A 27,516-nucleotide genomic window follows, 5' to 3' on the forward strand; every position below is an offset into this window, starting at 1 on the left:
TCGCAGCATTTAAAAGTTTTATTAATTAAAATATGATTATTTAGATGCTTTAATTTAAAAGGCACTGGTGTACTACAACATTTCAACAAGACGGCCTTCTGATACAACTCCTTCGTCAACACACAAGTAACAAAACAATAGTGTCTCTCTTGCAAAGAAAACAAGAATATCTTCCTAATTAAAATACATTAAATTTCACAAAAAGGAAAAAAATGAACAGCTTCATTAAATTATTCAAAGGAAAAAAAAGGATCATTTACATTTTTGGACAACCTTGATTTTGTTGAACAAAGTGAACGCTGTCACAAGGCACAAAGTATTTCCCCATATTCCGTATTGTCATTCACTTTCCGTAGAATTTTTTATTTAGGAGAAAGATGAGCAGGTTCACATTGACTTTAGCTTTGTCGAACATTTTCATAACAGCCACGCCTTCATACTGAAGCTGCAAAAGGTCCTGTACACAAAAAAAGTGAAATGATTGGATGAAGGAAAAGAGGTTCGGATGGATGATGGATGAATAAAGCTGACTGCATCAAAGTCATTGTGTGTAGTGTGAAAATAAGGCAGTGGAATTCTGCTTACCTGGAAATGCAGCTGAACCTTTTCCATCTCAACACCCATAAATTTAGCTTTCACCTCAAAATCGCCAACTTCCTCACTTGGTGAAATCTCAAACATGACATTTTTGAACCTGGCACAAAAGATAACAGATTTTAAAAAAAAAAGTGTTAACGCAGCACACTGGATGGGAAATGGACCAATCGTTTCCAGTAAAATCCTCCTACTACGGATGGAATGATGATGCGTTCCTTATGGGAATCATTTTCAACACTTTCACATTTTAAAAGGAAAATGGACATTCAAAACGATGCCGTTGGATTCAATTTGGAGCTGGACGAGATGGGCAGACAATGCAGAAGCAAGTCAGAGTTCTGTCCGGTTTAACATACTGTAAGTGTCAAGCAATAAAAACGAACAGCGTATTCATGTCAAAGCTTTTTTAGAGGGGCTCTATCTGATTCTCCAATAGGGAGGCGATGAATTTAAGATGGCACACGGGTTAATCTGCCATCTAGCGGTCAATATCTCACTGGCATTGAGAGTTCAATAAAGATCCATTTATTGCGTCTGAACCAATTTTCAGACCATTTGAGTGGCTTTTGATCATTTCCCAATGGATGACAATCATGGAACTGCTCGACTCACTGGTTGGCCTGAAGTCCTTCGATCTCCAGAATGACTCCCTTCTCGTGCAGCCTCGCTCCGGTGTACTTCAGAGATTGCGGCTTCCCCCTTTTGCCGGCCTTTTCATCCGCTTTGCTGTCCACCTTGATGGATCTGCGTGAATTCCTAGCCACGCACAACACAGTGACGCATGAGCGGTGTGACCACAACCATGCCGCGCCATTCGCGCAGGGCGTCAGGCTCACTTGCGGTTGAGGTTATCCAGGCATGTCCTGATGTAGGTGTCGTAATAGTTCATCTGCTCCTGGTAGAAGGTCGTCTTCGAATTGAGCGCCACAAGCGTCTGCTGGAGTTTCACGAGCTCGGCCTTCCTCCTTTGTCGGTAGCGTCGTTGGTAGCGAATATCCTGGCAATCGGAATCGGGTCGACAAGTTGAGAGGCTGAGTAACACTTGAGTGGCTTCAGTTGCTACTTACAAACCTTAGCAATGTCATTGATGATGTCCTGGTATTTGTTTGAGGCAGCGACAAGGTTAGCCTGCTCCAGGTTCCGAAGGTTCCTCAGGATCTTCCGCTTCTTCTGCTCCAGGGGAAGCTGACTGTCCTCTAGTACTGCCGGGCTGCTCTTTAGCCCGTCAGGGGTCTGAGCATCCTGAACCGCCCGTCGCACTGCCATCTTGGTATGCTCCGACTCCTGTGGAACATAGTTTAAACATTGCAGTAAGTAAAAAGTAGTACAAATAGTAAAGCGTAAGTCAGACAAAAATAGGGAAAAACAACAATGGCACAAGAATGAAATGACCAAAAAATGTCACCTGACGAGCCGTGGCTGGGGTCTCTAAAATTTCAGCCAAAGTCTCTGCAGGTTGAATTCGGATCACGTCCACAATAAGTTTCTTTGTCCTACAAAGACGGAGACAGACTATCGTGATGTGCATAAGCACCACATGCTTGTTCATCCAGACTGTAGAAGTCAACAAATAAAAACATTCCATTTTTATATACGATGATTTGCCCGATCTAAGGTTTATGGTATTACAGGAGATTGAAATGTATTCTCTTTCAAAACAAAAATTACGGCTTTAAAGATAAAGAATCATGCTTCATTTGTATCCGAGTCCCTTGAAACGTGCCATAGAACGCAAAGTTGGTGGTTCTTATGACTTTGAATACACAAGTCTTGTCAAAAACGTGTCTTGCCACTGCATATGGATTCCATACAGAATGTCCTCATCTCAAGGTTAGCATGAAATCATCTTTCTAATGCGGCGTGTTACACACAGAAGGATACACGTTTATAGGGATGATAAGTGCCGCCGGCGAGCTTCTTCCTGTTTGGACAGGAAATGATTCAAGTACAGGAAAGACAACGTTGCTTCACGAAGCGATATTGGTGGGAGGGGGTCGGTATTTAAAAAAAAAAAAAAAAAGAAAAAAAAGAAGCCATATAAGGATCAAAGATGGAACAACTTCATCATAGCTTCACTCTGTCCATGGAGAATCCACATTTCAGTTACGCAAGAATCCGAAAATGAGTTAAAATGGAAGGAAATATGAATAATGAAATAATCACGCGAGAACAGAAAAAGGACCCCCACCACCCCTCCCCCCTCCGTCCCACAAAATCCAAAACATTGCAGCATGTCTCAATACTACCGTCCATATAAACGTTTGTCCCTTATCGCACGAGAGACTGCGACATGTCCACTTGCCCCTCGTAATGTAAATTTTCGGAAACTCACTTGGTCATGAGAGTCTTCAAGTCTTTGTCATCCCCGTCGAGCAGCTCAAACTTGCTGGTCAGAGTGAGGGAGATCTCCGTTTTGGCCAGCTGATTGAGGACGGCATCCCTGTTTGCGTCGCTGCCGTGAACGGCTCCTTCACCTCATTTGAACAAGAACGTGGAAAATATTTGACACCGACATCTTTGAGTAGCGACATTGAGCATCCAAATGTGAAGTATAAACATGTGAGTTACCGAGTAATGTCTCAACGTCTGGGACATCTCCCAAATCCTGCAAGAGCTCGTGCAACAGGTCATTGAGGTCTGGTGAGATTGCCTCCAGGTGTTCCAAAAGAAGCTGGATTGATACAGATGTGAAAAGAAGTTTCGAGCATGATGCCGGCCAAACGGCAACTTTTGATTTAATATCCGAGACTTACTGAATGCGTGTTGATGATCTCCTCTATAGAGATGTAGATGATGGGCTTGCTCAGGGTCACCATGTCTGAGTATTCATCAATGTTGAACTTCTCCTCGGGTTCAGGGACATCACAGGCAGACTGGAAAAACACCCTAAAACAGAATTCAGGAATAGGTCGACTTTGCGTACGGATAGACATTGCGCGGTTGTAAAATTGGTGTTCCGCTTTTGGTCACGTCGAAAGATTACACTTTTTATTTCTCGGTCAATTATGGAGAAGTAAATGTGCAAGAGGTCTGTGAAGGCGTACAATTTGGTGCCAATTAGATATGCACGATAAACCCCCCCCCCCCCTCCCAACACACACAGAAAATCCCGATAACTTTGTCTTCGCACTCTTCCGTGCTCAAATTAGCGACGTTTTAGTTGATGCGTCACATCCATCAGGCAACATTCTCATCTTTTTCAAGCCGATTTGTGTGAGTACCAACCTTGCAAACGTTGGCTCGGCAAGTGTGTATTAATTTTCGCCTCCACCAAACTGCCTGTCAGTTCAACATTTTCCTGGCCTTGCCAGAGGAACAGTTGTTTTTAATGGGGCTGATATTTTTCCTCAAATGTCTTGGTTTCGTTTCTGGAAAATGTTGCTGCATGTTTTAATCCTTTCGGGGACCGCGGGTAGTGCAGTGGACAGTTCATCAGGTTACAGGGTGCATGAAAGGGTTAATTGCTGTAATGAACTCATTTAATCCCAGCCATTTTCACTGGAGCAACCCCCTCGATTACAGCGTTTTACTGGATTTTGACTGATCTTGCAAGGCCCACAGAATACTTGGTTCTAATTCTATACAAACACAGAGCCTACCAAAATCAAGTTTGGACTCTCTTCTTTCAGCAGAAAAAAAAATGTTTTTCTTCAGCAACCGGCATTACAAAATGGCTAAGTTTCATGGAAATGGCGATGCCTGGGCAAAAAACGGAGGAAAAAAAGCTTTGTGTAAAAGCATGCATTTCAATCATGCGAGGCCCCACTGCCACCTACTGGTCGCTTTTTTACATGATGTACAATGCAAACGGCTTATTCTCATTCGCAGATTGCATCAGACACGCCTCCTCTATGAAAAAAAGACTTGGACGTACAAGTACGTCCTTGATAGGCAGGGCCTAATTTTAAAAACACGTACAAGTACATCTTGTGGAATGAAAGGAAAAACAAACCAAAAGTCCACGTTCACTCCTCACATTAATTACCCACGTCGAAGAATTCAGCATTATTCCTTTGTCAAAAATTCTACATTCTCACCGGAACTTCTCGTATGTTTGCGAAATGAAGTTGTTCATGGGCGTCATGTGCGCATTCTCGCCCTCAAACAGCTTGTTGGCAGCAGCATGCTGGAGCATCTTTGCCACAGATCCCAGGTTGCGACGCTGGTCCACGTGGAGCTGCCCTCCCGCCGACAGGTCAATAATGTCAAAGCCATCGGGAGCGACGATTGCAGGATTCATGTAGCGGTAGTAAAGCAAGTTTCCGACTACCTGCATTGGAAAGACAAAGTCACTTGTAGCATTATCTTAGCGAGGCAGTGACAAGTACACAACTGAAGGCTTCTTCTACCTTTAGCAGCTCATCTTCTGATGCATCTGGAAACTTTTCGTGGAGGCAGTTCTTCAGAACTTTTGCTACATACCTCATGCCATAACTGCATGCAAAACAAGTGAGGATGAGAACTCCAAATTGTTGACATGGATTGATGCATAGAAAAATGACATTAGTGGTGGCCATCATTGTCAACTTTTCCACAATCCAAAAAGGCTGTGCAGTTCAGACAGTCTCGTTTGAACATGAGCACCATCTAGTGGTACACTTGGAAAAAGACATTTGTTTTTGAACAGACCCTTTTGATGATATTATCAAACGTAGATGATGGAGTCCCTAAATACCAGGCAACTGTACGTTGTCCTGAAACTGACTATTTTCTCACGCAGGTGTTCGGTGAACCTCACCCCCATCTTTCCTTGTAAGTGACTGACCAGTTCAGGGAAGCTCCTTTTATACCCAATCATGGCACTCACCTGTTCCAAACAGCCGTTTGATGAGCATTCCTCAACTTTCCTGGTCGTTTTTGCCGAGCTTTTTTGTTGCAGCCGTAAAATTCGAAATTAATGATTGGTTGCTAAAAACTATAAATGTTATCAGTATGAAAATTAAATATCTTGTCTGTGTAGTTTATTCAATCGTACATCGGTTGAACCTGATTCGCAAATCATTGTATTTTGCTTTTATGTTTAACACAACGTCCCAACTTCATTGGAATTGGCTTTGTATTAACTGAAAATGCTGTTTTGGAGGACACAGATTGGACATTTCCCGGTGCCAAAACTTACGGGATATTATCCAGGGAGGACACAATGGAGTTAAGGACTTTATCTGTTGCAGAGCGAAGTGCCAGACTGGAAGCCTCTAGCCTCTTGCGTACTTCCTCATGTGCCATGGCCTGCTCGGGAGTCACTTCATAGGGCAATTTGCTGAGACAAAAACAACAGGCGGACAGCAGTGAACATTTTTGTTGCAGATTATAATGTTCAGAAGATCCATCTGTAGTATTCACTGACATCTGGATGAACAGGAAAACTAATTAGGGTTCAGTGAGAGAGGGAAAATGTGCAAGTGGGCAATCATTCCTGAAAGCTCATTAAATATTTGATATTCTCTGCAGACACATTCTAATTACGCTATGAAGAACAACAATTGATCCCACCCTTGCCATTTCACCATTCAGTGACAATAGTTCTTTTCCTACCTGGCTTCTCCGGTGGCCGTCTCCAGTTGGTTGACCCAGGCTTTGTAAACATCCACAGGGTTGGTGTTGATGCCAACATTTTTGTCGTCAATGATGTCTTTGACAACAGGAGACAAAAGTTGCCGCAGAGTGTTGTGGCCTCGCGCGCCTCGGTTAAAGCTGACCACCATCTTGATGACAGTGGGATTTCCTGTCACGATGTCCTGAATTTGGTCAACCTTAGACCTGGGGACACAGGAAGAAAAAATAATACTAATAAATTAATCCCAGGAAATGGGAACCATGTGTTGAACCCAAATTTAGGTGGGACTAGGCATGCATTACCTGATTTCTTCATCGAGAGCAGTTTTGAAGAGTTTGAGCAGCAGATACTCCTCTCGCTGGTTGGAGGCATAGTTGTACAAGGTGAAGATGACAGTGTCCATAAACTTTGTGGACTTGTTTTGGGGCATTTGGAAGATGAGCTTCGCCAAGTAGGACGGGTTGGTCTGCGGAAGGAAAAGAAGGGTGTGTCGGACACGGTTGCTGGGTTTGCAGAACAGAGATACCAGATCAGGAAAAGGCCGACGCATTACCTGAAGGAGGTAAAAGAGATGCTGATAGGCCTCTAGTTTTTTCCGCTTTCCTTTACTTAACCCCTTTATTCCCAGTTTGTCTGCTGTGGCCAGGTCATCATTACTGGCTTGATTTTTCATGTTCTTCATGGTCTTATTATGACTCACGACATCCTTTCGGCAGAAACGGCAAGACAGGTAGGTGGTGATACACATTGAATACTTCACAGATCCTCCACCCCGGCCATCTAGAAAAGAGATTTAGCCACCTGCAGCGTGATCCTGTTCTTCACTAGCAACCCGATCTTTATGTCCATCAGGTTCAAATCTTGCTCCATCTGCTGATTGGAGCGAATTTTGGTGACCACTTCTTCCTTGAGTCTTGTCACATCCTGCTCCTCCTGTAGATCCAAAGCGCTTTGTTCCAGCAAGTGGACAAACTTGCGCACCACCGATAGGGGCGGGTCCTTGGCCCCAGCTGAGTTGGTGGACATAAGAATGAGAAATCAAGTATCACCAAATCTATACAAATGTCCATTCAAATGACTGCCAGTTGGTTCAAACTACATTTTTGCACAGAGTCCGATATGCATTATGCTATGCAAATCTGTTGACTTACTCAGAGTTCTATAGTCATCTCTCGCTTTATTGGCCTTTAGAAAAGCTTGGATAGTCACAATGTCCTTCTCCTATGAGCAAAAAATACCAGTAAATGCCTTGCGTCAACAGGGCCAATCAGGGCAAAAACCCGTGCTGACTGGAGGAACACACTGAATAAAGTGTTACTCACGTGATTCTTGAAGTATTGCAAACGCTGGTTGTATTCACGTTTGGCTTTCCACATTTTAACCAGAGACTGAATCTAAAAGTAAGCAAAACAATCCATGTCACTCAATGTTTTGAAATTGTTTAGAGTCAAACCCCATTTCTATGACCGCGTGTAATCAATGCATCACCTTGACAACTGAGGTGACATTTGTATGAAGCACTTTCATCCTGTCCTTGTATATTTTTCTCTGTTTGTAACCTCTCCAGGATGCCTGTTAAAAAAAAAAAAAAGTTATAATGCAACACATACTTATCAAGTAAGGGCAGCCGGCTCATCTAAAAGTCACTATGATTGAATGTGAACTGCAGAGGGAAAACAAAACAGAACAGTACCCAACAATGGTCATGGGCACTACCTGCAGTCTGACGACATGAGGTTCTTGTAGCCGGAGGTACTCCATCCTTTGAACATGCCTTCGTCTCACCAGAAAACCTCGGACCATGGCCTGCAGCTGCGTTACTAAGGACTCATTGGCCAACCACAATTGTTCCCGCTTATATCCTGCAGTCACACAACTTACTGCAATCTACGTGGGATAAACAATCATCAATAAGACTATCAGATAAACAAAGATGCATCATGGGCGGCAAGGCACCTGAATTTCCTCTTTACTGAGGTGGCCACTATTGCCTTCAAACTTTTCTGGCTCCTCCCAGGCACCTTGTCCAGTCTCCAGGTTATAGTAGTAGTCATATCTATCGTTTATGCGATGTTTCACCCACACACTCCGAGTGCCACCTTATGAGAAAATGTATCCAATTTGGAAAACAAGGTTCCTACCCAAATGCAACATTTCTTCCACAGATTTCTGATTTCAGCTACCTTGAGCTGCCATCTTTACTTGCGATTGTTCCAGTTCCGCCTGGTACACATCAGCACATTCAGCGAGTACCAGTCTCAGCCCTGCATTTGGTGATTGCAGAGCCTGCAGTGTGTTCTCGGAGTCACCCTCGGCCACCATCTTGTTTATGTCAGCAACTGCTTCAGCCACTGTCAAAACAGAGGATGACTGAGTCAAAGGAGGAGGTGTTAAGTGTTAAGTCAAGCATGACATCGGCCTAGGAAGAGCAGGAGTAAAGTTCCACAGAATAGAGATTTAAGCCTCTATTCTACGGGATGGACGTGGAAAAGGGACAGAATGTCACAATACCTTGGTCACTAGCAGACAAATTAAACGTGTTACACCATATACGCATGTCACAAAATCCATGCAAACAACTAGATTAAAATTTGGGGTGAAGCAGAGCAAAATCCTAATTAACAATTTTTCTGATGAAAAGAAAAACTTGCATAACTTAAATTAAACGTGGAAGCAAAGCGCGGCAATTTTTAAAAGTGAAAAAAAAATAATTAAACATTCACTTGTGAGAGCCTCCTCGCCATCCTGGTTGGCTGCATGTATAGCTTCTTGGATTTGATCCAGCCACAGTACAGCAGATTCATCACCCGAGTTCTGCAGATGAACGAAATACTGTAAGTTGTGGCATTTTCAGCCAAGTGTGGTCAACGTAAAAACAATTCCTTAATCAACCACTGTTTGTCGATATGAAATCATGACACAGGAATGACAAATCCCTGAACGCCGTATCCGTTAATTCACTCAGCATCATGCAAATCTTCATCCGGTATTAAAAACAACAACAAAGATAACTTTAGGATGCTAATGCAGCTGCAGGCAGTACACATTTTCCCATAAAGAAAACTTTACATCCTTGAGCCATTCTACTCCTTGATAACAATCCCATAAAAACATTTGAGCCGAACTCTTGATGCTAAATTTAGCAAACTCTGGAGAGGGATAAGTCGATCCTTGACCACTGGCAGGAAGGAAATGGTCATTACCTTGGGTCCTTTTATAAAAAACAAACAAACCAAAAAAAACATTGTGGTGACTGAAATTTCCCACCCAATTCTTCTAGTAGAGTAGATCTAAGCACAACTTATTATCCATCAATAGAATATGGGGTGGGTGGGAATTGCCTTTTATGCAAAACCATTTTATTGGAACACTAACAAAAAAGTAACTTAATGACTGCATAACGCATTTTAAAGCAGAGCGACGCATGCTTTGCAACACAATATTCAGCACCAACGTTTGTGCAAATTACATAAGTGACAAGTATTTAATGACACCGTTTAAATATCACAGCAGATGCTAAACCTTGAACTTGTATCCTCCCACTCCAGTGAGTCAGTGGGCAGTGACTGATGTGGGCGGCAGAGAATTTTGTGTTTAAGGCGGGACAGGAAATGTGCATGCAGGAGTGGACAAACGGAGACTTTTTTTTTTGTCTTCTCTCTGAGGTAGGAAAGCTTGTGTCTGCATCGCTGCGGCGATGCCCCAAAGCGAAGTTTATCGGTGGATAACTGCTGTATACCAAATAATATGCATTTTTTTCTGCATTCGGTAAATATGGCGAACATTTTAGTCGGACTTATCATTTGTCTAATGGCTGTGCAGACCATACAGGCTGATGGTAAGTATACCTTGAACTATTTCCTCTCCCTTGTTTATTGAAACGGCTTACCCATGGGAAGATTTGATCCAAACCATTAAGTCGGGGCACAATTATAAAAACATAAGCGACGGTTGAAACTACCTGCTGTATTTTAAATACCAATAATAAATTTATTTAAAAATGACAAACGTAAATGTCATTTCCTTGTTATTCATGAACTTCAATGATATAAACCACATGGTTCATCAAGACTAGAGCTTCTGTTATTTTATTTTTTCTCGACAACTATTTGTTAAAAATAAAAAAAATAAAAAAAGAAGTTTGCTGTAGCTCTTAATCTTAACACTGCTTTTGTTCCCATGTAGGGAATAGAACTAGGACCCCAAACAGTACACAACCTGAAGTGTGTCCAAAATCTTTCAAGGGCAAGATCTATCAACGCAATCTCACAAAGCAGCAGTTAGCCGGTGTCCACCCGAGTGGAGACCCCTGGCTGGATGTGGACCCGGACGACGCCGCAACAGCCTACGCCACAGGGCTCTTAAGCACCTGGATCCTTCCTATAGCTTACATCTTGGCCATGATTGTGGGCATCCCCTCCAATGCCTACATTCTGGCCTTCCTCAGACTGAGACTTCAAGCAAAGTCCTTGTCCACGGTCGTGCTTTATCTGAACCTGGCCTTGTCGGACCTGCTGCTCTTGCTTTCCCTGGCATTGCGCATCCACTACCATTTCAGTGGAAACAACTGGGTCTTTGGGGAAATCTCGTGCCGGCTGATGACAGCTTTGTTTTACGGCAACGTCTACTGCTCAGCGCAGACGATAGCCTGCATCAGTCTGAAGCGCTACCTGGCTGTGGTCAAGCCCTTCTTGTATAGACGGCTGGCCAAGACCGCGCTTGCGATCTGGGCTTCCTTGATCGTGTGGTTCCTATTTGGGGCGGCTATCGTACCGGAGCTACTCGTGAGGCAAAGCTATTGGCTTGCCGAGCTGGGAGTCACCACCTGCCACGACGTGCTTCCCCTGGAAGAAAAACCGCATTCACTGCTCGTGCCCTACAGACTGATGCTCGTTTGCCTGGGCTTCATCGTCCCCTTTCTGATTTCCATCTATGCGCATGTGTCGGTGGTGCACCATCTCGGGCAATCAGGGTGTAACTGGAGACCGTTTATCAAGATCAGCACTCTGGTTTTTATCATCTTTGTGGTGTGTTTCTTGCCCAGCGGGATCCTGCATATCGCACACTACGCCCGCCTGCTTTCCAGCGGGGATGACAAACTGTATGGATATTACAGATGTGCCGTGTGTCTCTGCTGCTTCCACAGTTGTTTGGATCCCTTCCTGTGTTTGCTCATTTCTAAATCGGCCGCATCAGAGATACAATTCATTTCCATCCGCAGGATTCCGGAGAGGCTGGCTGTTAAGATATGCGACTGAAACGGCTTCGCTTTACAGGACCATTGTCGGGACACAGCGGGAAATCGCAATCTCGAAAACATCCCACGCTGGGAAATAAACAGGGTGGTACACGCCGACAGTTAAAGTCTCTTAGTAAAAATAGATACTGTAAGTACAGCACTTGGACTGGAATGTTGAAAGAACTGTTGATTTTGAGAGCTAACCAAATGAGTTGTGTGGTTAGATGGCAGAAATGCAAAATATTTATTTTGAATTTAAAACAAAAAAAAAACCCCAAGTCATTTTCACACACTTGTAATGCATCACAGATTCAAAGATTTCAGAATTAGTGAACTAAATGTTCAATTGACATATGGAAATGGGTTAGATGTGGTTTATAATTCAAGGTGCATTGTCATGGACACCAAAAATGTTATGATGAAAACATTTTTTTTGTACATACCAACAAAGTTCAAGATAATATAATTGTGTAATTAAAGTTAAATAAAACATTTTCAAAAACCCTACATCCCTCTCCCTCCACAAAAAGAAAGTAAAACCTGAAGGAGGAGAAAACATTTACTCATGAGAGCTGTTCCAAATTAAGCTGTGATGTTAAGTGCAGTCATGTGCATGTTAAGTGCAGTCAAATCTTGCAGGTAAGAAAAAACTCAAAATCCGTTTTTACCAGCATTCGCATAAATGCGTGGAGAAATCATAATACCTGGCAGAAGCGTTGTTTGATGTAGTGTAGGACATCGTGGTAGTGTTTGGCTGTGACTGGGTTCACCCCCGTCAACTTGGCAGTGGGAAGGAGCAGGGCTGCAAGTGTCTGCTGATGATCACCGGAGTTCAATGCCTCATTGATCTCAGCTATTGCTATGATTCCTAAAATTGATTACCCCATGTATACATATTGTCAATGTTTATGATCAAGTGTAAAATACTTAGTTCGACAATCAGAAATGTGTCTGAGGTTCTTACGTTCGTGCTCTTCAAGGACCTGAATGTTGACAGCGTCAATGCACTTTTGAACATCGTTCCAAGTGAGGAACTCGAGGCCCTTTGCAAGAGACTCCGCCCGCTCCTTGGCTAGGGCGTCAGCATACCTGGGGGAAAGGGACCATTGTAGAATTTTCAGTCCAGTATTTTCGATTCAATTTTGATACATTGGCGCTCAACACAATTTTATCATTTAAACAAACCGTTCAAGGACTTGAAAAAGTACCTTTAGGAATACCGAGGAGTTACCCGGGGTCCTGCGCTGTTGTCATTTATTCTTACAGTCAATGTTACTTTGAATTGCAACTACCAATCGTCTACCGATTGACGGACCTGTTTAGGTTGTCTTGATCCATGTTTGTGAACCCCATCGGCGAGTCTGTCAGTTGCTCGATCACAGCCTGTGTGTCCTTGGTGTCCAGAACCTCATTGAGCACAGCTACAGCCGACAGCATTTCCACAGCCACGCTCAACTCCTCGTGGCTCAGGCCAGACTGAACACAACATACAATGTTGGAATCAAACAAATGACATGACATTTCACCGCACTGGCAGATAAACGACATGTAGCGATGAATCTACATCCGAGCAAGAATGATGTTATGTCTTACCCTCGCCCCTTGCAGTTGCAAACTAAAAAGCTCATTCTGATAGAGACTGGCAGCGGTTTGGTAGACGATTGGCAGTTGAGCCTCAGGGTTCATGAGTTCCTGCACAGTCTCCACTGCATCGCCAAGGCGAATGGCAGTATTGATCGCCGAAACTGCTTCAAGTTCTGGGCAGAAAAACGAGGAGAGGTCGAATTTTGAGCACTGGGAGACATGGGGAGTTCTTTTACGTGGACGGGTATTGGTGCTTACTTCGCCTTTCGGCCTCTGCAAAGTCATTGCAAGAGCTTAGAACTCGTTGAATCTCATCCTTATCCACCAGAACTGCCTTGCTTTCATCCTGCATGCAATAAAACGGTTGAACACCAATGTGGAAATGATGGCAAACATGAATGGAGCGTTTGTTTAAACCAAGTTAGAGCGGCAAATTAGTATTTCTGGACCTCTTGTTTTAGTGGCAGCAGCCAATACTGGGCTGAAGGATTTGGGGAAAAGAACCCAGATTGCAATTGTTCACCCCTCAATATTACAATTCCATATTTATTTATTTATTTGTAATGTGCCCTCTGTGGCTGCTCTGTAATGTAGAATGGAGGACATAAATCCCTTTTATGCCAGAACATTTTTTTTCTGTGCAACACTGGAGTTGGGTAAACTTCCACCGCAGCAATTATTTATTTTTTTAATGTCCTCTTCTCATATGTTCAAAAAAATCAACGAATGCATTATTTGAGGAAATTGAAGTCTTTTTTTCTTACAAAATGTAACCCAAGAGTATTGTTTTCTTTTGTTGTCCTGCATTTGTTTTTGCTCATGAGCTTTGATATTTGTTTACTTCATTTGTTTTAATGATATAATTGCACTTGTGCATTTTTGTTAGTGTTCCTGACAATCGCACCCTTTGTGATTTGAAAATTGTATTCCACTATATCGTGATGTAAATGATTTTAATTGTTCAGCCCTACTTTGAATTACTGCTTGGAAGATAATATCCTTCGTATACACTGTTAATTAAAACACTGATATGGACTGGACATCAAAAACTACATCATGTTGCAGACTGGGTGGCAAAGACCATCCCAACTCAAAATCAGGCTCACCTTGGATTTGTGCAGACAGTACGTGGTGAAGTGCTCCAGGTACCAGCCGTGGTTTATGTCCTGCACGCCAAGCAAGGCCAGCGCTTGAAGCCTCAGTGCAGCCATAAGAGAAGCTTCATCCTGGCTACACACTGCCTGATTTACCTGCCTTACGGCTGCTTGGACTGCAGACAGAAAAACGGAAGCAGAATTTGCTAACACGCCCGCAGTACGTTTTTTCAAAACAGCTGTCTCGTGTACTTTTGAGTATAAAAAAAAGGTTGATGCAGCAGCGTTTATGATCATGGAAGAGGGTTCGTCCTTACTGTTGACAAAGTCTATGCAGCTCTGGATCTCCTGCTGTGTTAGCAACTCCTCATAAACGTCTCTTTCCTCAATACAAAATGTGGAGTTCTAGGAAAAACACAAAAATGAGTTTGTTTTTTTTAATATTGCCGAGTCTGGGATGTTTGCGTGCATGCATCGCCCAAGTGAACTCCCTTTTGTTTTTGGTGTCTTGAGAAATAAAAGCAAAACGGAGACAAGTTGCCTTGTAGTGCAAGTGTTAATATTTGGTGAGGTACAGCTGACACTGCAGCAGCTGGAATGTGCTGGCAAGGCTCATCGAGCGAGTCATTGCGGGCAACCGTTTTCTGGGCCACTACAGTCGATTCCATTCGACACTGCAATTGGAATCGTTTGCCTTTCGAGACTTTCACAACTTGAAAGTTGTGACGTCTTGCTCTCAAATACTACCCTGAGCAAGCAGAGTTTTGTTTGGCGAAAGAAGACAGCAAACAAAAGCATAAGACAACATTGATACTTTCAACAACCGCCAAGGAGGTTCACTTTCAACAGCTGCGAGTTCATCAATCAGAAGGGTGGCGTAAAAGGGATAAATCCATTCCATTTACGCTAATCTGGATAAAAGGGACACTGACAAAGTGTGGATGCAGGCTTTTTTGGGGTGTCCCCTTACTGTACCATAACATACGACTCTGCATTATTTCACTTCTCATTAAATAATGCATTCAGCCTAATAACTAAACCCAGACATGTGCAGCATTTATGATATCACATTTGGTGATGCTCAAATATAGGATTGTTGAAATTCGGTGGGCGGATGCAAATTTACAGAGTGCTGTTAACTTTAGGTCGGATTAGGTGGTTTAATGTGCAAAAGACATGCAGTCAATAACTACAAATGACTACTTTCTTCCTCTTACACTGCCCGAGGACTGATCTTGTTTACGGGTCTTGGCCTGGCTCAATGTGTCGTGATAGTCTTGCGCCAGAGCTTCCTGCGTGTTCCTCAGCATGGCGTTTGGATTTGTCAGCGCCGACATGGTCGCAGATGCCTGACCCTTGTCTATTGCCTCGTTGATGGCAAACACAGCCGCATGCACTAAGGACGAGAGCAACAAAACAATATTTGTGTGTGTGTGAATAAAATGCACTCCATGCTCACCGGGTAGAAATCGCGACAGGCGGTAAATGACTTACATGCTGCTTCATCCACCGAGAGCTCGTTGGCAAGGATTCCGCCAATTTTACTAAAAGCTGGCATTTGGATACCATACTTGTCCAGTTCACTCCTCATGTTACTGATCTCTTCCTCTGGGAGACGCATACAGACCAAGAGAACACGGTCGGCAATCCGTGTGAATTTTAAAAAAGGAAAACAACTACTACATTACAAATAGCACAGGAGCAAGACGAAGATTCAAGTTAAAAAAAAACAAGCAGCAGATGAATTTTTATGTCGTGTGTTGTTCTGTTGCTACCTGTAAAGGCCACCTTCCCCAAAAGGTCCTGGATCTGTGGTGCAATGCCCAGTTTATACAAGTACAAGCTGAAACAAACAATGTGCACAAGATTAGCACTAAAACTTGAGCAAGCACTCCAAAGCTTATGGTGATCTGCAGCTATGAACAGCAATAATTAACTGAAAGATTTGTATGCTTTTCCGTGACGAATCAAGATTATTCCTGGTTGGCATTATTATTGTTTTTTGGGAGGGGGTGGGTCCAACCAATAACACACAAACACCACAGGGAGGTAGTGTTGGCTCAGTATTCCATTCGGGTTTTCCTCTCGTCTACTGGTCAATTAATTCAACAGGTAGGTCCCCGCAACCTTCATCAAACTTTCATCGGCCGGTGGGTACCTGATAAGTCAGAATGAATTATGGATACTTCAGGGAGATCTGGCCACTCAAACAATAGCTGCAGAGGCAGATTATTCTGCACTTTGGTCAGAGAGTGTGCGCAAACATGGAATGGCCTCTGTCCCTGACACATGGACACCATTTCATTCATTCAGAGAGACAAACACAGAAACAGCTGACCAGCATTAACAACAGTGACTGGGGAGATTGAAACGCGATCAGCTGACCAATCGCTCATTGCAACTGGCCTCAAAAGATGACACATTCCATTTGTATTTTTCTCCGCATCAAGCCATTGTGGGGTTTTTACCAGCAACATCTGTTCGATTATAAAATAATTTCTGCCCATATTTGCATTGTTGTTGTTTAACTTTTTTTTTTTCCCCCACCACATGTGCTGCTTTGACTCCATGTGTGCACGCGTTTGTGCACAGCGAAGTAGGGGAGTCTTGTTGGCCTCCTGCTGGAGTCACAGGAAGGAAGAAGTCGTGTGTGCATAAGTTGGGAAGGAAACCAAAATCTCAAAGGACCTGACAGAAACACAATCCAAGTTGCTTATGTCATCCCTCTTTATATCTGACCTGTTGACCAGATGCGCAGGCAGATAAATTTGACGCTTCATTCATTCAAATCATTAACCTGAAGATTACAAATATATTTGTACGTAGAACTTACTCAACTACTGTATAGAACAGCATAACAGAGAAGCTCATTTGCATGCTTAAAGTTACTGCACCCAACTAAAAGGGGGGAAATGATCAAAAACTGACTCCAATTCTTGTATACCAAATGGTTGTTGGCTCTCTGGTGAGCTTTCCCACCCATGAAGCGAGAAATTAAACAACCAATTGAATCTTTTATTTGCCTATTTATTTAAAAATATATCTATGAGCGCGACGTTCTTCATTTCTACCCCGCTGTTATGTCATCGATAGTTTTCCGGGAACCGCAAAAGTCCATTGTTTTTTACCTGGGCGGGTGGTGAATGGGTTCAAGTGTTTGCAGGAAGAGTACTTCCGATCTCAATCGCCAACATGGCGGAGGAAACAAACACTGGACTGATTATGCGATCGAAAATTAAAGTGCGAATAATTTACACAGACGTGCCGACTTCAAGTTTGTCAGCCTATGACTTTGCAGCCGGGCTCGGTGATGATCTCCCACTTTCAAGCGGCAACCAAACATGGGGAAACACATTCAAAGCAAAAACCTATATTGAATGGATTATTTCTGGATGCAATCCCGTCTCAAGTACATATTCAATTTTTTAATAGTTGGGGGCTCAGTCAAGTTGTGGACGCGGTGCGGTTGGGAGGCAGTTGCGTTTGCTCATCATTTGTCTGCTAAATGTGCCACATATCCTGTTCCCCACATCAATTGACACTGGGCGTATGATGTTTTAACGTTCGAAGTGCTGCCTCAACGAGCGCAAAGTTCTCAAGGAATTCTTACCTTAGTGCATGTATGCAGTAGACCACCTTGGGCATGTTTTTGCGATCATACACATCTGTTGTTTCTGGGTAGAAGATCTGAAAAAATAAGCAATTAAACGTACTGGGTCGTACCGGTATTTAAAAAAAAATATTCACTGTTCTACTGCATCCATTCGAGGGCAAACCATCAAAAGATGTTGATTATGTGGCATTTAGCCACATTATGGCCAAAGTAATCAATTATTTGGATCTCATTCTATTCTATGTGTTGCACATAGTGTTACTGACAATTGGCGAGCAAAAGAACTTTTGCCTACTCTGCCAAATAGACAAAAAAAAAAAGATAGTGACCCAACATCACATGCTGCTGCATTGATCAGGGACTTTTCCATCCTGTCATGACAATTCGTCACCTTGTCAACATTTTTCAGCTACATCTCACAAGGGATCTTGACAAAACACTTCCAGTCGCGTTTTGGATTCGTAACCTCAGCTTTAACACCTTGGGGCATAGCTTATGATGTTCAGTCTTTGCCTTGTATGAATTGAATTATTTGCAGTGCACGTGACACAACACAGAAATCCCCATTAGCTGACTGGCAGGCATCCTCAATGCTATATTTCCCGTTTAGAGATGCAGTGTACTGTGCACAGGACCGACACAGAGCACGCGACCTGTACATAGGTGTTCCATTACTTTTGGATGGGGGCCTTTGGATTTGTTGCGACCTCAACCGATCGTAAGAAATGTGTCTTTCCGTAAAAGACGTTGCGGTTCAAGTCAGGCTGTGTACTGGCGATACAGTTTCTATTCTGCATATAAAGTATGTGGGTGTTTCCAAGAACAGGACAGCAACGTTTGGCTGTGCACACGTCTTACCTTTGGTAAGCCCACGGACTCCATAGCCCTGAGCCACTGAACTGTGTTGTCAGTGTGCCTGAAGTGCAATCCTTTGCTCTGAAAGGGGGGGGGAAAAATAGAACGTGACCTAAATTCACTGAAATGAAATTCTAATATTCCGCAGTAGGGCAGCTCATAAAATAAATAATAAAATACAAACAAACCTTGTACCGAGCCTGATCTCTGTCATAGATCCGTTTTACGGTCACCATTTTGGGGGCAAAGAAGTTGGCAAGTTTGCCAAGGTAGACACCATTCCTCAGTCCCTCCTCCAGTTCTGTGGTCGTGGGGAGGTCTTCTTCCAGGCACGCTTCCATCCACCTAACAACACACACAAACTGAGCTTTAAGCAAGCAGGAAGCTGCTTTTTATACAGTGGTCTAAATGTTCAGATAAACTAGTAGTCTTAGGGGGGGGGGCTTAGACCACAACTATACACAACTGACGCTTTGGCTCAAGTCTTGTTTAATATTGTTGAGATACATAAGAATGTTTACTGTGATCGCTTTATATACAGTTTAACAGCCTGAAGGTTTAGAGCTCACAGTGATAAACCATTCAGGCAAGAAAGATGTCCTGGTAATTTATCCAATATGTAGGCTGGTGTTATTGTTGGACTGAGAGGTTCCATCATTTCTTGTGATGTTTCCAAATGTGGTCACCGCCCGAGGAGAAATATTGAAGTACAAGATTTGTGAACTGTGTTTCACCTGATATGTGAACAGCAGCTTTCCCCTGGCACGATTTTCTTCTGAAGGGTTGGTAAATGATTTATTAGGTTGCGAATGATGCTGGTTTGAAAATCTGTTACACATTATCAGGCTGGCTGGAGTGATGCCATATTTCGAGTCGGAGCTCCCTCCACCCCTGCCCGAATGTCTCTCTGCTGCTGGAAATGTGGATTTGTGTGCATTTTTTCACCTCGACAACAGAATAACGGATTCGTCAAATCTTGCACAGTGCTCTGTCGCTTTGCCTCAGGCGAACCATCACTAAGCAATCATGCCTTTACTCCGACACAAAAGGTTAATCCGCCATATGTGCAAGATCATGTGACCCAAACCTAGAAACCAGGTTAGCGGGCTTCCTGTGTATGCCGCGATACCAAGCAAGGCAACGGGTTGATGACATGATTGTTTGAAGACCGACTTACTACAAACAAAAAAACAAAAACCATTGTGTTAAAAAAAAAAAAGACATTGAAGATGTTTTAAGTTCTCACGGGTGCCGTCGTAGTCCAAGTTTTTTCGCGCATTTTACCAAATGTGGAAGTCAAGTTGTGCATATACTAGATAAAGATGAATTAACATGGAAGTCACGTCAAAGGTGTTCTTTGCAATAATATGTTGGGCATGCCCTCTCTAGTCGAAACACTGTATTCCGGTAAATTTTGCGTCAATGGATAAAAAATTAAGAAGACAAATTCAGCTTCTCATGGTGCCGCCATTTTGACATACTACCGTCTGTCGACTAGAATCATCAGGTGCCCTTGTTCTCACACTATGAAGGTCACGGCTCACATATTCTCGGGGTTTGGTCACGTTACATTTGCAATGTGAGCCCAAGGGTACTTTGGCGTCAATTCCAGACTCCAGAGGGCAGGATAATATCAAAATGGCTGCACCCTGAGATGGCTGAAAACGGGAATTTGGATCCTCTTAATTCTTATTCCGACAATGCAAAACTGACTCAAAACAGCGCGTTTATAGCTGCGGCACATAGAACATCGTCTTGCAAGGACACTTTTGACTTCCACTTTAAAGTTCTCAAAAGACCTCACCTGATACGATGTCATCAGGCAGCACATTTTCGGACAACAGTACACGCTTTTAAACGAAAGGGGAACGCTGATGACGATGGAAGAGAACCTCAATCATTAATATGAAATGAGACATTTTTCAGGACCATTCCAATCGATCCTTCCGGTACGGTCATATAATTTCATAGACTGTTTTTCTGATCAATATTAGGATCACAGAGCAGTAGTCAACAATAAGAGAGCTAGCAAATACCTGTTCAAATAAATAAACAGCTGAATTAAAAGCACATACCGAGATACTTAAGATTTGTGAGGGCAACGCGTCTGGCAGGAACGCAGTCAAAAAGGGACATCCTGCTTGTGAAAGATCACTTCTTGTATTGAGAACAATGAAGGGGAGCGCATCTCCCCGAGGACGACGAACTAGTTCCAAGTTTACGGCTATCTGAGCAGGCTTTCCTGCCATTGTGCAAACTGTGGCCAACCAAGAAAACCCAAGCAACAATTTGTGTGCCACAAGATTTTTCCTCTCAGCGGCGCAACCACAATGATGATGTTGCATTGAAAGTATCTTGGGGTCTTGTTCACGAGTGGGGGCAGAAGGGAGCGGGAGATTGACAGGCGGATCGGTGCAGCGTCTGCTGTGATGCGGACGTTGTATCGGTCTGTCGTGGTGAAGAAGGAGCTGAGCCAAAGGGCGAAGCTCTCAATTTACCGGTCGATCTACGTTCCAACCCTCATCTAGGGTCACGAGCTATGGGTCGTGACCGAAAGAACGAGATCCCGGTTACAAGCGGCCGAAATGAGTTTTCTCCGCAGGGTGTCCGGGCCATCCCTTAGAGATAAGGTGAGGAGCTCGGTCATCCGGGAGGGGCTCAGAGTCGAGCCGCTTCTCCTCCACATCGAGAGGAGCCAGATGAGGTGGCTTGGGCATCTTATTCGGATGCCTCCTGAGCGCCTCCCCGGTGAGGTGTTCCGGTCATGCCCCACTGGGAGGAGACCCCGAGGAAGACCCAGGACACGCCGGAGAGACTATGTCACCCAGCTTGTCTGGGAACGACTCGGGATCCCCCGGGGAGAGCTGGACGAAGTAGCTAGGGAGAGGGAAGTCTGGGCTTCCCTGCTAAAGCTGTTGCCCCCGCGACCCGGCCCCGGATAAGCGGTAGATGATGGATGGATGGATGATTACAGAGGTAATTGTACCTTGTGCCATGCAATGGAACATTTAATTGTTACATTTTTACATGGCGCTGGCATAAATAAATGAACAAAGATAAATGATTAGCGGGAAATCCTTTTTTGGTGGAAACAACCACATGAGCTTTCTAGAATTTAACTGTGCATCAGGGCCCGTCCCTATGAAAATAGCCTTGCAAGTCGGACTACTTCTTGCAAATGCTATTTTCATCTGAACTATACACTACACTGGAGATGGGTGGAGTCAAGCCTTGCTCAAAGAACATCAACTGCTGACCCCAGAGCGTAAAGCTTTATCCCTTGCTCTCCCCGCTTCGGTCGAAATCTTAATCCTAATCCAATTTGACACCCTTTTCCAGAAGAGAGGAACAATTCTTTCGTTTTACAAATGACAAGGAGTACAGTTAAGTGAGTGGTAGAGGAAGTTAGAGAATGAAACTGTCGAGTTGGAAGGAAGCAGCTGTTTTGGTTTAAGGCCTCTCGGGACAGCGAAGCAAGACTCCCTCCCACAAAGTTGATCAAGCACACACAAAACTAAATAATAACCCCGGTTCATAAGATAGTTAATGAGGTCTGCGCTTATAGTCGAGCTGGCAGAAGACTGACAATCTGATGGCAAGGGAAAGGCAGCTCTGAGATACTGTGTAACATAGAATGACAAATGTCAGGTCAGTTACAGTTTTTTGGAAATGAGTGGCATGAAAGGAAGTGGCACGTTTCGAATCAGGTCTCAACAAATGTGCCCATTGGTGTCTCGTTAGAATAACTAACTGAAAACATCCCGATACTACTGTATTACGGTGCCTTATATTCTTCCAAGTGTGTGATTTGCGTCTCTCATGAATAGTCAAGCTTATCCGCAAAGTCATCAGAACTCACGTTAGCAGGAGCGTGTAATCATCTCACATGGATGCTAATTCTGTGCTTACTTGTTCCGACAACTCCATGCAAGCATGTTTTCTCCTCGAGCAACTTTGCACAGCTCACACTTGTTGTTGTTACTCTTCCTCAAAAATCCTAACCACTCCATATTAATAAAATATTAAGTATTCTTACACACACACACACTGCTTTTCACCTGACGGTTTAAGGACACCTTACAGATCGTTAGTGAATGATTTTTGTTATTTTACCGTTTGGCCTCCTCCAGATGACACAGGTACTCGTAGGCGATGTTCTGCCGCCTCCTCTCATCCATCTCCTCTGCCGACAGCCTCTCGTCATCCTGAATTGCTACAAAAATTAAAATACAATGCCGTTACCCCACTTTCTTACAACAAAAGTGACCAATATTAGACTGAACCCCAGTTGTGAGTGACTAAAACTTGACTGATCATGTATATAAAGGGAGGTGTGGTTTAAAGATAAAGATGGGAAAACCTTTGTCTCACATAAATCAAAATGTTTTGTCAGTTTTGATTCATTCAATATGATACGTTATGCGAAATACACACAAATTTTATGACAGTTTTATTTACAAGAAATACCATTTGACTGTAGATATTAATCTATTCACAAATGTCTTTCTCAAAACCACGACACAACATGATGCATTTCAAAACACTTTTCGGACACCAACAGAAATGGCTGATTAATCTTTGTTGAAAGAGTTTTCAGTGGATTGTTCAGAGGTCAAGAAGCACAAGGGAAGTCAATTTCATCCCATGCTCTAGTGAACGGCTGTGCATGAGACGCAAAATGGGCGGAGCCAAGTAGCCATAAATGACAAGTCACTTCTGCTGGGACTTGGACTTAATTTACCTGCATCTAAATGAGTGTGTTTTACAGCGGCCTAATCCGACTACCTGTGAGTGAAGGCCTAATCCTATGGGTTGATCAATCTCCTGAATTCTTGGAATTTTAATATACTGCTATTCTATCAAAATTTTCACCTAGAAAAGGACCAATACATTTTATCATTGTGATTGGCTCTCATTAGGTTGTGCAGGCAGGTGTACCTAACATTTTGGTATGTCAGCGCAACAGACACCGAGTTTTCACAGATGATATTACATCATACACTGGTTGTGTGCTCACTGCTGCCTGGTGCAAGACAAAGAGGTTAAACCAGTTGACTGATTAGCCTAAACAAAGTAATCCAATGGCACCGGAGGAGTAGGATCAACTTTCGTTTAATGTTTCCGGTAAAAGAAAATAAGAACATGGCGTATTCTATGAAATATAGCATTTACATAAATGTTTTGACTGTGGGCGAGAGTTTTCAATTAATACGCAATTAAACATGCATGTTTTTGGAATGCGTGAGGAAGCCGGAGTACCCGGATCAAACCCAGACACGCATCGGGAAAGCACACAAACCACGCACAAGCTTGAGCAAAGATTGTAACCTGGAAATTCTCGTCTGAGTCAGACATGCAAACCACCATTCCATCATGCTACCAACTGCTTACATGTCAATCACATGTACACACGAATGAAATCTTATTTTTGTCATGATCTACCTCATTGAAACAAGGGAAATTGTGATTAATTGTGCGCAAGGTCAAACATTCACCATCATAAAAATTCCAGAACCTCACAGAAGATTGGTCAATTGCATTTTAACATTCTTAACAGGTGTGTTATTATAGGGACAATTTAAACGATAAAACAAAAGAACAATAAGTAAAACTATTTGCCCATTGAGATATGTGGTGCACTCTGGAATAGAGATTTCATGTTCACATGTGCATAAACTACGTCACAGGAAGTTTCATTTCCAGTTTTATGGTCACCATATTTCTAATCTTTGCCATCACCTGTACCAATGACATGAACAATAAGCAAATATGACACACCCCCTATGAGCTGATTGCCCAAGGCAACAATTAGTGGGGGCAAAGTGTCAGTGCATTCCCCATTTGCTGAAAACCAAAATAAGGATGCCTGCATACTGTGCTAAATAGAGACGGTGCCGTATAATCACAGCAGGGGATAATGGAATCACAAAGGACGAGGAAGTAACCAACCATAGGTAAGAAGATTTGACCTTTATTTTTTTAATGTTTCATATTAATGGCATGATTCAATGCTGACAAAAAGTAAATATCATGACAATCGGAGAAATCTGAAGGTTTTATTTTCATTGTACAAGCATTGATTGTAAAGGGAACATTGCCCCCACCAATATGGATGCCGCTTACTAGGTTCTCGCCCCTTTATTTGCATGCGAGTGTCTCCCACCAGATATTCCTTTGAGGGAAAAAAAAAGGAGATCGACAGAGGAGAAAGCGGGTGTAGGTTGAAATATTTTGGGAGGGGGTTGGGGGGGGGCGATAGGACAACGGAAGGATGATCGTGAGTCACATGGGGGGGGGGGGGGGGCAGCAAAAATGTTTGCTCCAACAAAGGAACAAAAGAAAGAGGGGGACTGAAGAACAACTTGAATAACTTATTTGTGTAAACAGGGACATATAATCGAGTCTAAAATATAGCTGCCATGATGTCCACCAGGAAAAAGATGTGCTGCAATTTAAAGACTATTTGTGAGGCTACACTTCCAAACATGTTCAAAGAACCCCAATAATCTCCCAGTCACATTTTGTCTGGTGAATGACTTTGGTTTGAAGTCGAGGAAAAATCGTGGCAAGCTTTCAGAGGCAACATATGGTATTTGTCCCGCATGCCTTGAGCTTGACACCTGCGCTATAGAACCTCATTGAGGCGAAGTTTCATGAGAGAAATTTTGGGTTAGAATTGATGTTTTATCACTTTTAGGGGTGTTCCATGTTATTTATTCCACTGTGGATACATCTGAGAGTGATTAGGAAGTGCACGTATATACTGCACTTATTTCTGCACGTGGAAATAAGGTCCAAGCGAAGCTATTACACACAAGCCTTTCTGACTAATGTGCACACTTCCTGCACTTTTTTACTGTTACATTTAACCCACAGGATGAGGTTTGCCGCCTTTGTGTGCACATCATCATGGGACTTCAGTTATGGGCTCCATGGTGTTGACTCATGCTGTTTTTCAACTGCAGTGTCTCTTCAGCTAATAGTGAGTGGAGCATTGAAGAAAATGGATCATTATCTTTTGTTTTTTTTTTGGCGATAGATACAATCAAAAGGGTTGGTTGTTCATTACTATATTCGTTTTGATGTATACTTCTCTTTATTTCTTGGCACAACATGCAAATCGGAACCACGCCAGTGAACGTTTAGATAGCTTCGGGCTACCCTTCTGTTAAACTAACATTTGTGCTGTTCCTCTGCATGCACTCCTCCCCTAGTATGTATGATGCAAACCACCACCGCTGAGCCGATGACACAATTGATTGGTCTTATCTCTTAAAATTTGCACTTTGCCCTCCTGTTTACATTGACAAGATAAACCACAGTCAGACCTGACCTCGATGCCGCAAAGGCATGTGATGTGTTGATTGTATTAAAAAACAAAAACATAACAGTCCAGTGCAGCAAAGTTAATGTTTAAACTATGTGAACAGACCTTATGTGTGCAATGGCTGATATGGTGAATAAATTCATAAACCACGTTGAGGTGAACTAAAAATCTAGCCCAGTAGCCGCTGCACGTGTATCCTTGCGGTTTAGACAGCATACAGTGGATGCAATAAGTAAGAGTCATTTGTCTTTCTTGATACTTCGTATATTGTATTAAACATTATATTGAATTTGACTTTTCCTGTGCAGACACACCTCCTGTCGCAGGACTCTCAGGTCAGGCGCTGCTCACCCACCTGTTGCTCATCAAACAAGACAGCCGTCATCGATTCCTCACCAAAATGTTTGGTGGGAAAAAAAAACCCCACACACACACTTGAATGAAAATTCACACTTACTTCCATAGCGAGGCTTGTGTTGAGCAGTCGTTTCTTCATTATTCATCCTGCCTCGTTTCCTTCCAGCGCTTGTCAACGCGCCGATCAACCAACAACTCTTTAAGATAAAGTCCAAACGCACGATAAGGTGTGCCAGACGACTTAAACAAAGCTGAATTAGAACTATTTATTAAACCAACAAAAGAAAACACTAAGAACAAGAACAGAAGTCGTTAGAACTTTCCCTTGTGACCACCAGTCCCCATTGTGCGCGCCCCTTTTAAGTGACTCCTCCACAAAGTGACTATGATCTTGAAAGTAACGTAAAAGGTTCAGACATATATGGGGGAAGACAGGAGGGGAAGTGACAGCTCTTTTGCGCCACCTCCTGGTAAATAAGTGGCATTGTGTAACATTCAGGGCCTGGGCAAAAAAACCGGAAACACTGCAACTCAATCGATATGACTATTAGGGCTAATGCTAAAAATCCTGAAATCAGTGGTGGAAAGTAATTAAGTACAAAAATCTACTTAAACAGATTTCCCGGTTATGTGTACTTGTGGGCTCAAGTAGTTTAGCGAAATCGGTAACTCAATTTTTCCCAGATTATGTTTTTCTTTGATACCCACTTCTACTTGACTACCGAGTGTCAGTACTTTTGAACCTGTATGTCACTTTGTCGGTAATAAATGAAAAATGAATATTGTAATCACAAGTGGTACCCACACCAGAAAAGAAACATAGACGAATTAATTTATAATTACACTGTGTTTTTAAGAGTCAATGCATATACCACTTTCGTGAATGTGTAAATGAAGGTAAAGATTTCATGAACATTTAAATGTTTAATTTATAATTACATATTTGTTTCAAAGATAAACAGCATTTCAAAATCTTTCAATTTGTCATTCTTCCAACTATTCAATGTAGCCCTTAGGTGGCAGCATTTGTTAATCAGAATTATATGTTGTTGGTTCTTGGCGGATTTTTTTTGCCATGCTGCACTGGCTGCTGGACATTATGACTCTTACTGTGCAAACAGTGGCATAACAGTGGCGGAACACTATAAATCTATAATGTAATATCTCCAGCTCTGAATGTGTCCTGTTAAGGGCCGGCCAGGTGATCGGCATGTTGTGTGACGAATGTCTTAATATTCTGTTAGATGCCATTTCTAAATACAGCAGTGCTATATGGAACAGCGCACTAGTCAA

The 27,516-nt window shown here is 42.9% G+C and overlaps 2 protein-coding genes and 1 long non-coding RNA gene across 7 annotated transcripts; 2 read left to right on the top strand and 1 right to left on the bottom strand.

The window, feature by feature from the left end:
• Positions 1 to 26,619, bottom strand: iqgap2 (IQ motif containing GTPase activating protein 2). 4 transcript variants are annotated; one of them, XM_052068412.1, is made up of 38 exons: positions 26,324 to 26,619; positions 22,653 to 22,752; positions 18,728 to 18,884; positions 18,543 to 18,620; positions 17,682 to 17,758; positions 15,847 to 15,914; positions 15,566 to 15,679; positions 15,289 to 15,467; positions 14,389 to 14,476; positions 14,084 to 14,247; positions 13,236 to 13,323; positions 12,987 to 13,150; positions 12,709 to 12,869; positions 12,358 to 12,482; positions 12,098 to 12,261; positions 8,878 to 8,968; positions 8,338 to 8,505; positions 8,111 to 8,253; positions 7,871 to 8,041; positions 7,643 to 7,726; positions 7,477 to 7,548; positions 7,306 to 7,375; positions 6,956 to 7,164; positions 6,708 to 6,860; positions 6,457 to 6,620; positions 6,133 to 6,357; positions 5,717 to 5,857; positions 4,947 to 5,031; positions 4,635 to 4,867; positions 3,351 to 3,483; positions 3,166 to 3,268; positions 2,930 to 3,071; positions 2,003 to 2,090; positions 1,669 to 1,881; positions 1,434 to 1,594; positions 1,210 to 1,353; positions 586 to 694; positions 1 to 457 (listed from the first exon to the last, which is right to left on the bottom strand). In XM_052068412.1, exons 1-38 carry the CDS (start codon positions 26,367 to 26,369, stop codon positions 344 to 346), a joined length of 4,989 nt encoding a protein of 1,662 aa, XP_051924372.1. In that variant the 5' UTR covers positions 26,370 to 26,619; the 3' UTR covers positions 1 to 343. The 4 variants fall into 4 exon arrangements, with proteins under 4 accessions (XP_051924372.1, XP_051924371.1, XP_051924373.1 ...); XM_052068411.1 differs by having other exon boundaries at positions 14,084 to 14,476; XM_052068413.1 differs by lacking the exons at positions 22,653 to 22,752; positions 26,324 to 26,619 and adding an exon at positions 20,615 to 20,767 and having other exon boundaries at positions 14,084 to 14,476.
• f2rl2 (coagulation factor II (thrombin) receptor-like 2) lies at positions 9,829 to 11,933 on the top strand. 2 transcript variants are annotated; one of them, XM_052068419.1, is made up of 2 exons: positions 9,829 to 9,992; positions 10,340 to 11,933. In XM_052068419.1, the coding sequence occupies exons 1-2, from the start codon at positions 9,902 to 9,904 to the stop codon at positions 11,410 to 11,412; spliced, it is 1,164 nt and encodes a 387-aa protein (XP_051924379.1). In that variant the 5' UTR covers positions 9,829 to 9,901; the 3' UTR covers positions 11,413 to 11,933. The 2 variants fall into 2 exon arrangements, with proteins under 2 accessions (XP_051924379.1, XP_051924380.1); XM_052068420.1 differs by having other exon boundaries at positions 10,399 to 11,933.
• LOC127602361 (uncharacterized) lies at positions 24,146 to 26,531 on the top strand. Its single transcript, XR_007962779.1, has 3 exons — positions 24,146 to 24,493; positions 25,416 to 25,521; positions 26,175 to 26,531. It is a non-coding gene; the product is annotated as an uncharacterized LOC127602361 (long non-coding RNA).
• Positions 26,620 to 27,516: the final 897 nt, after the last annotated feature.

The sequence above is a fragment of the Hippocampus zosterae genome, chromosome 6 (assembly GCF_025434085.1).
Source record: "Hippocampus zosterae strain Florida chromosome 6, ASM2543408v3, whole genome shotgun sequence".
Lineage (NCBI taxonomy): Eukaryota > Metazoa > Chordata > Actinopteri > Syngnathiformes > Syngnathidae > Hippocampus > Hippocampus zosterae.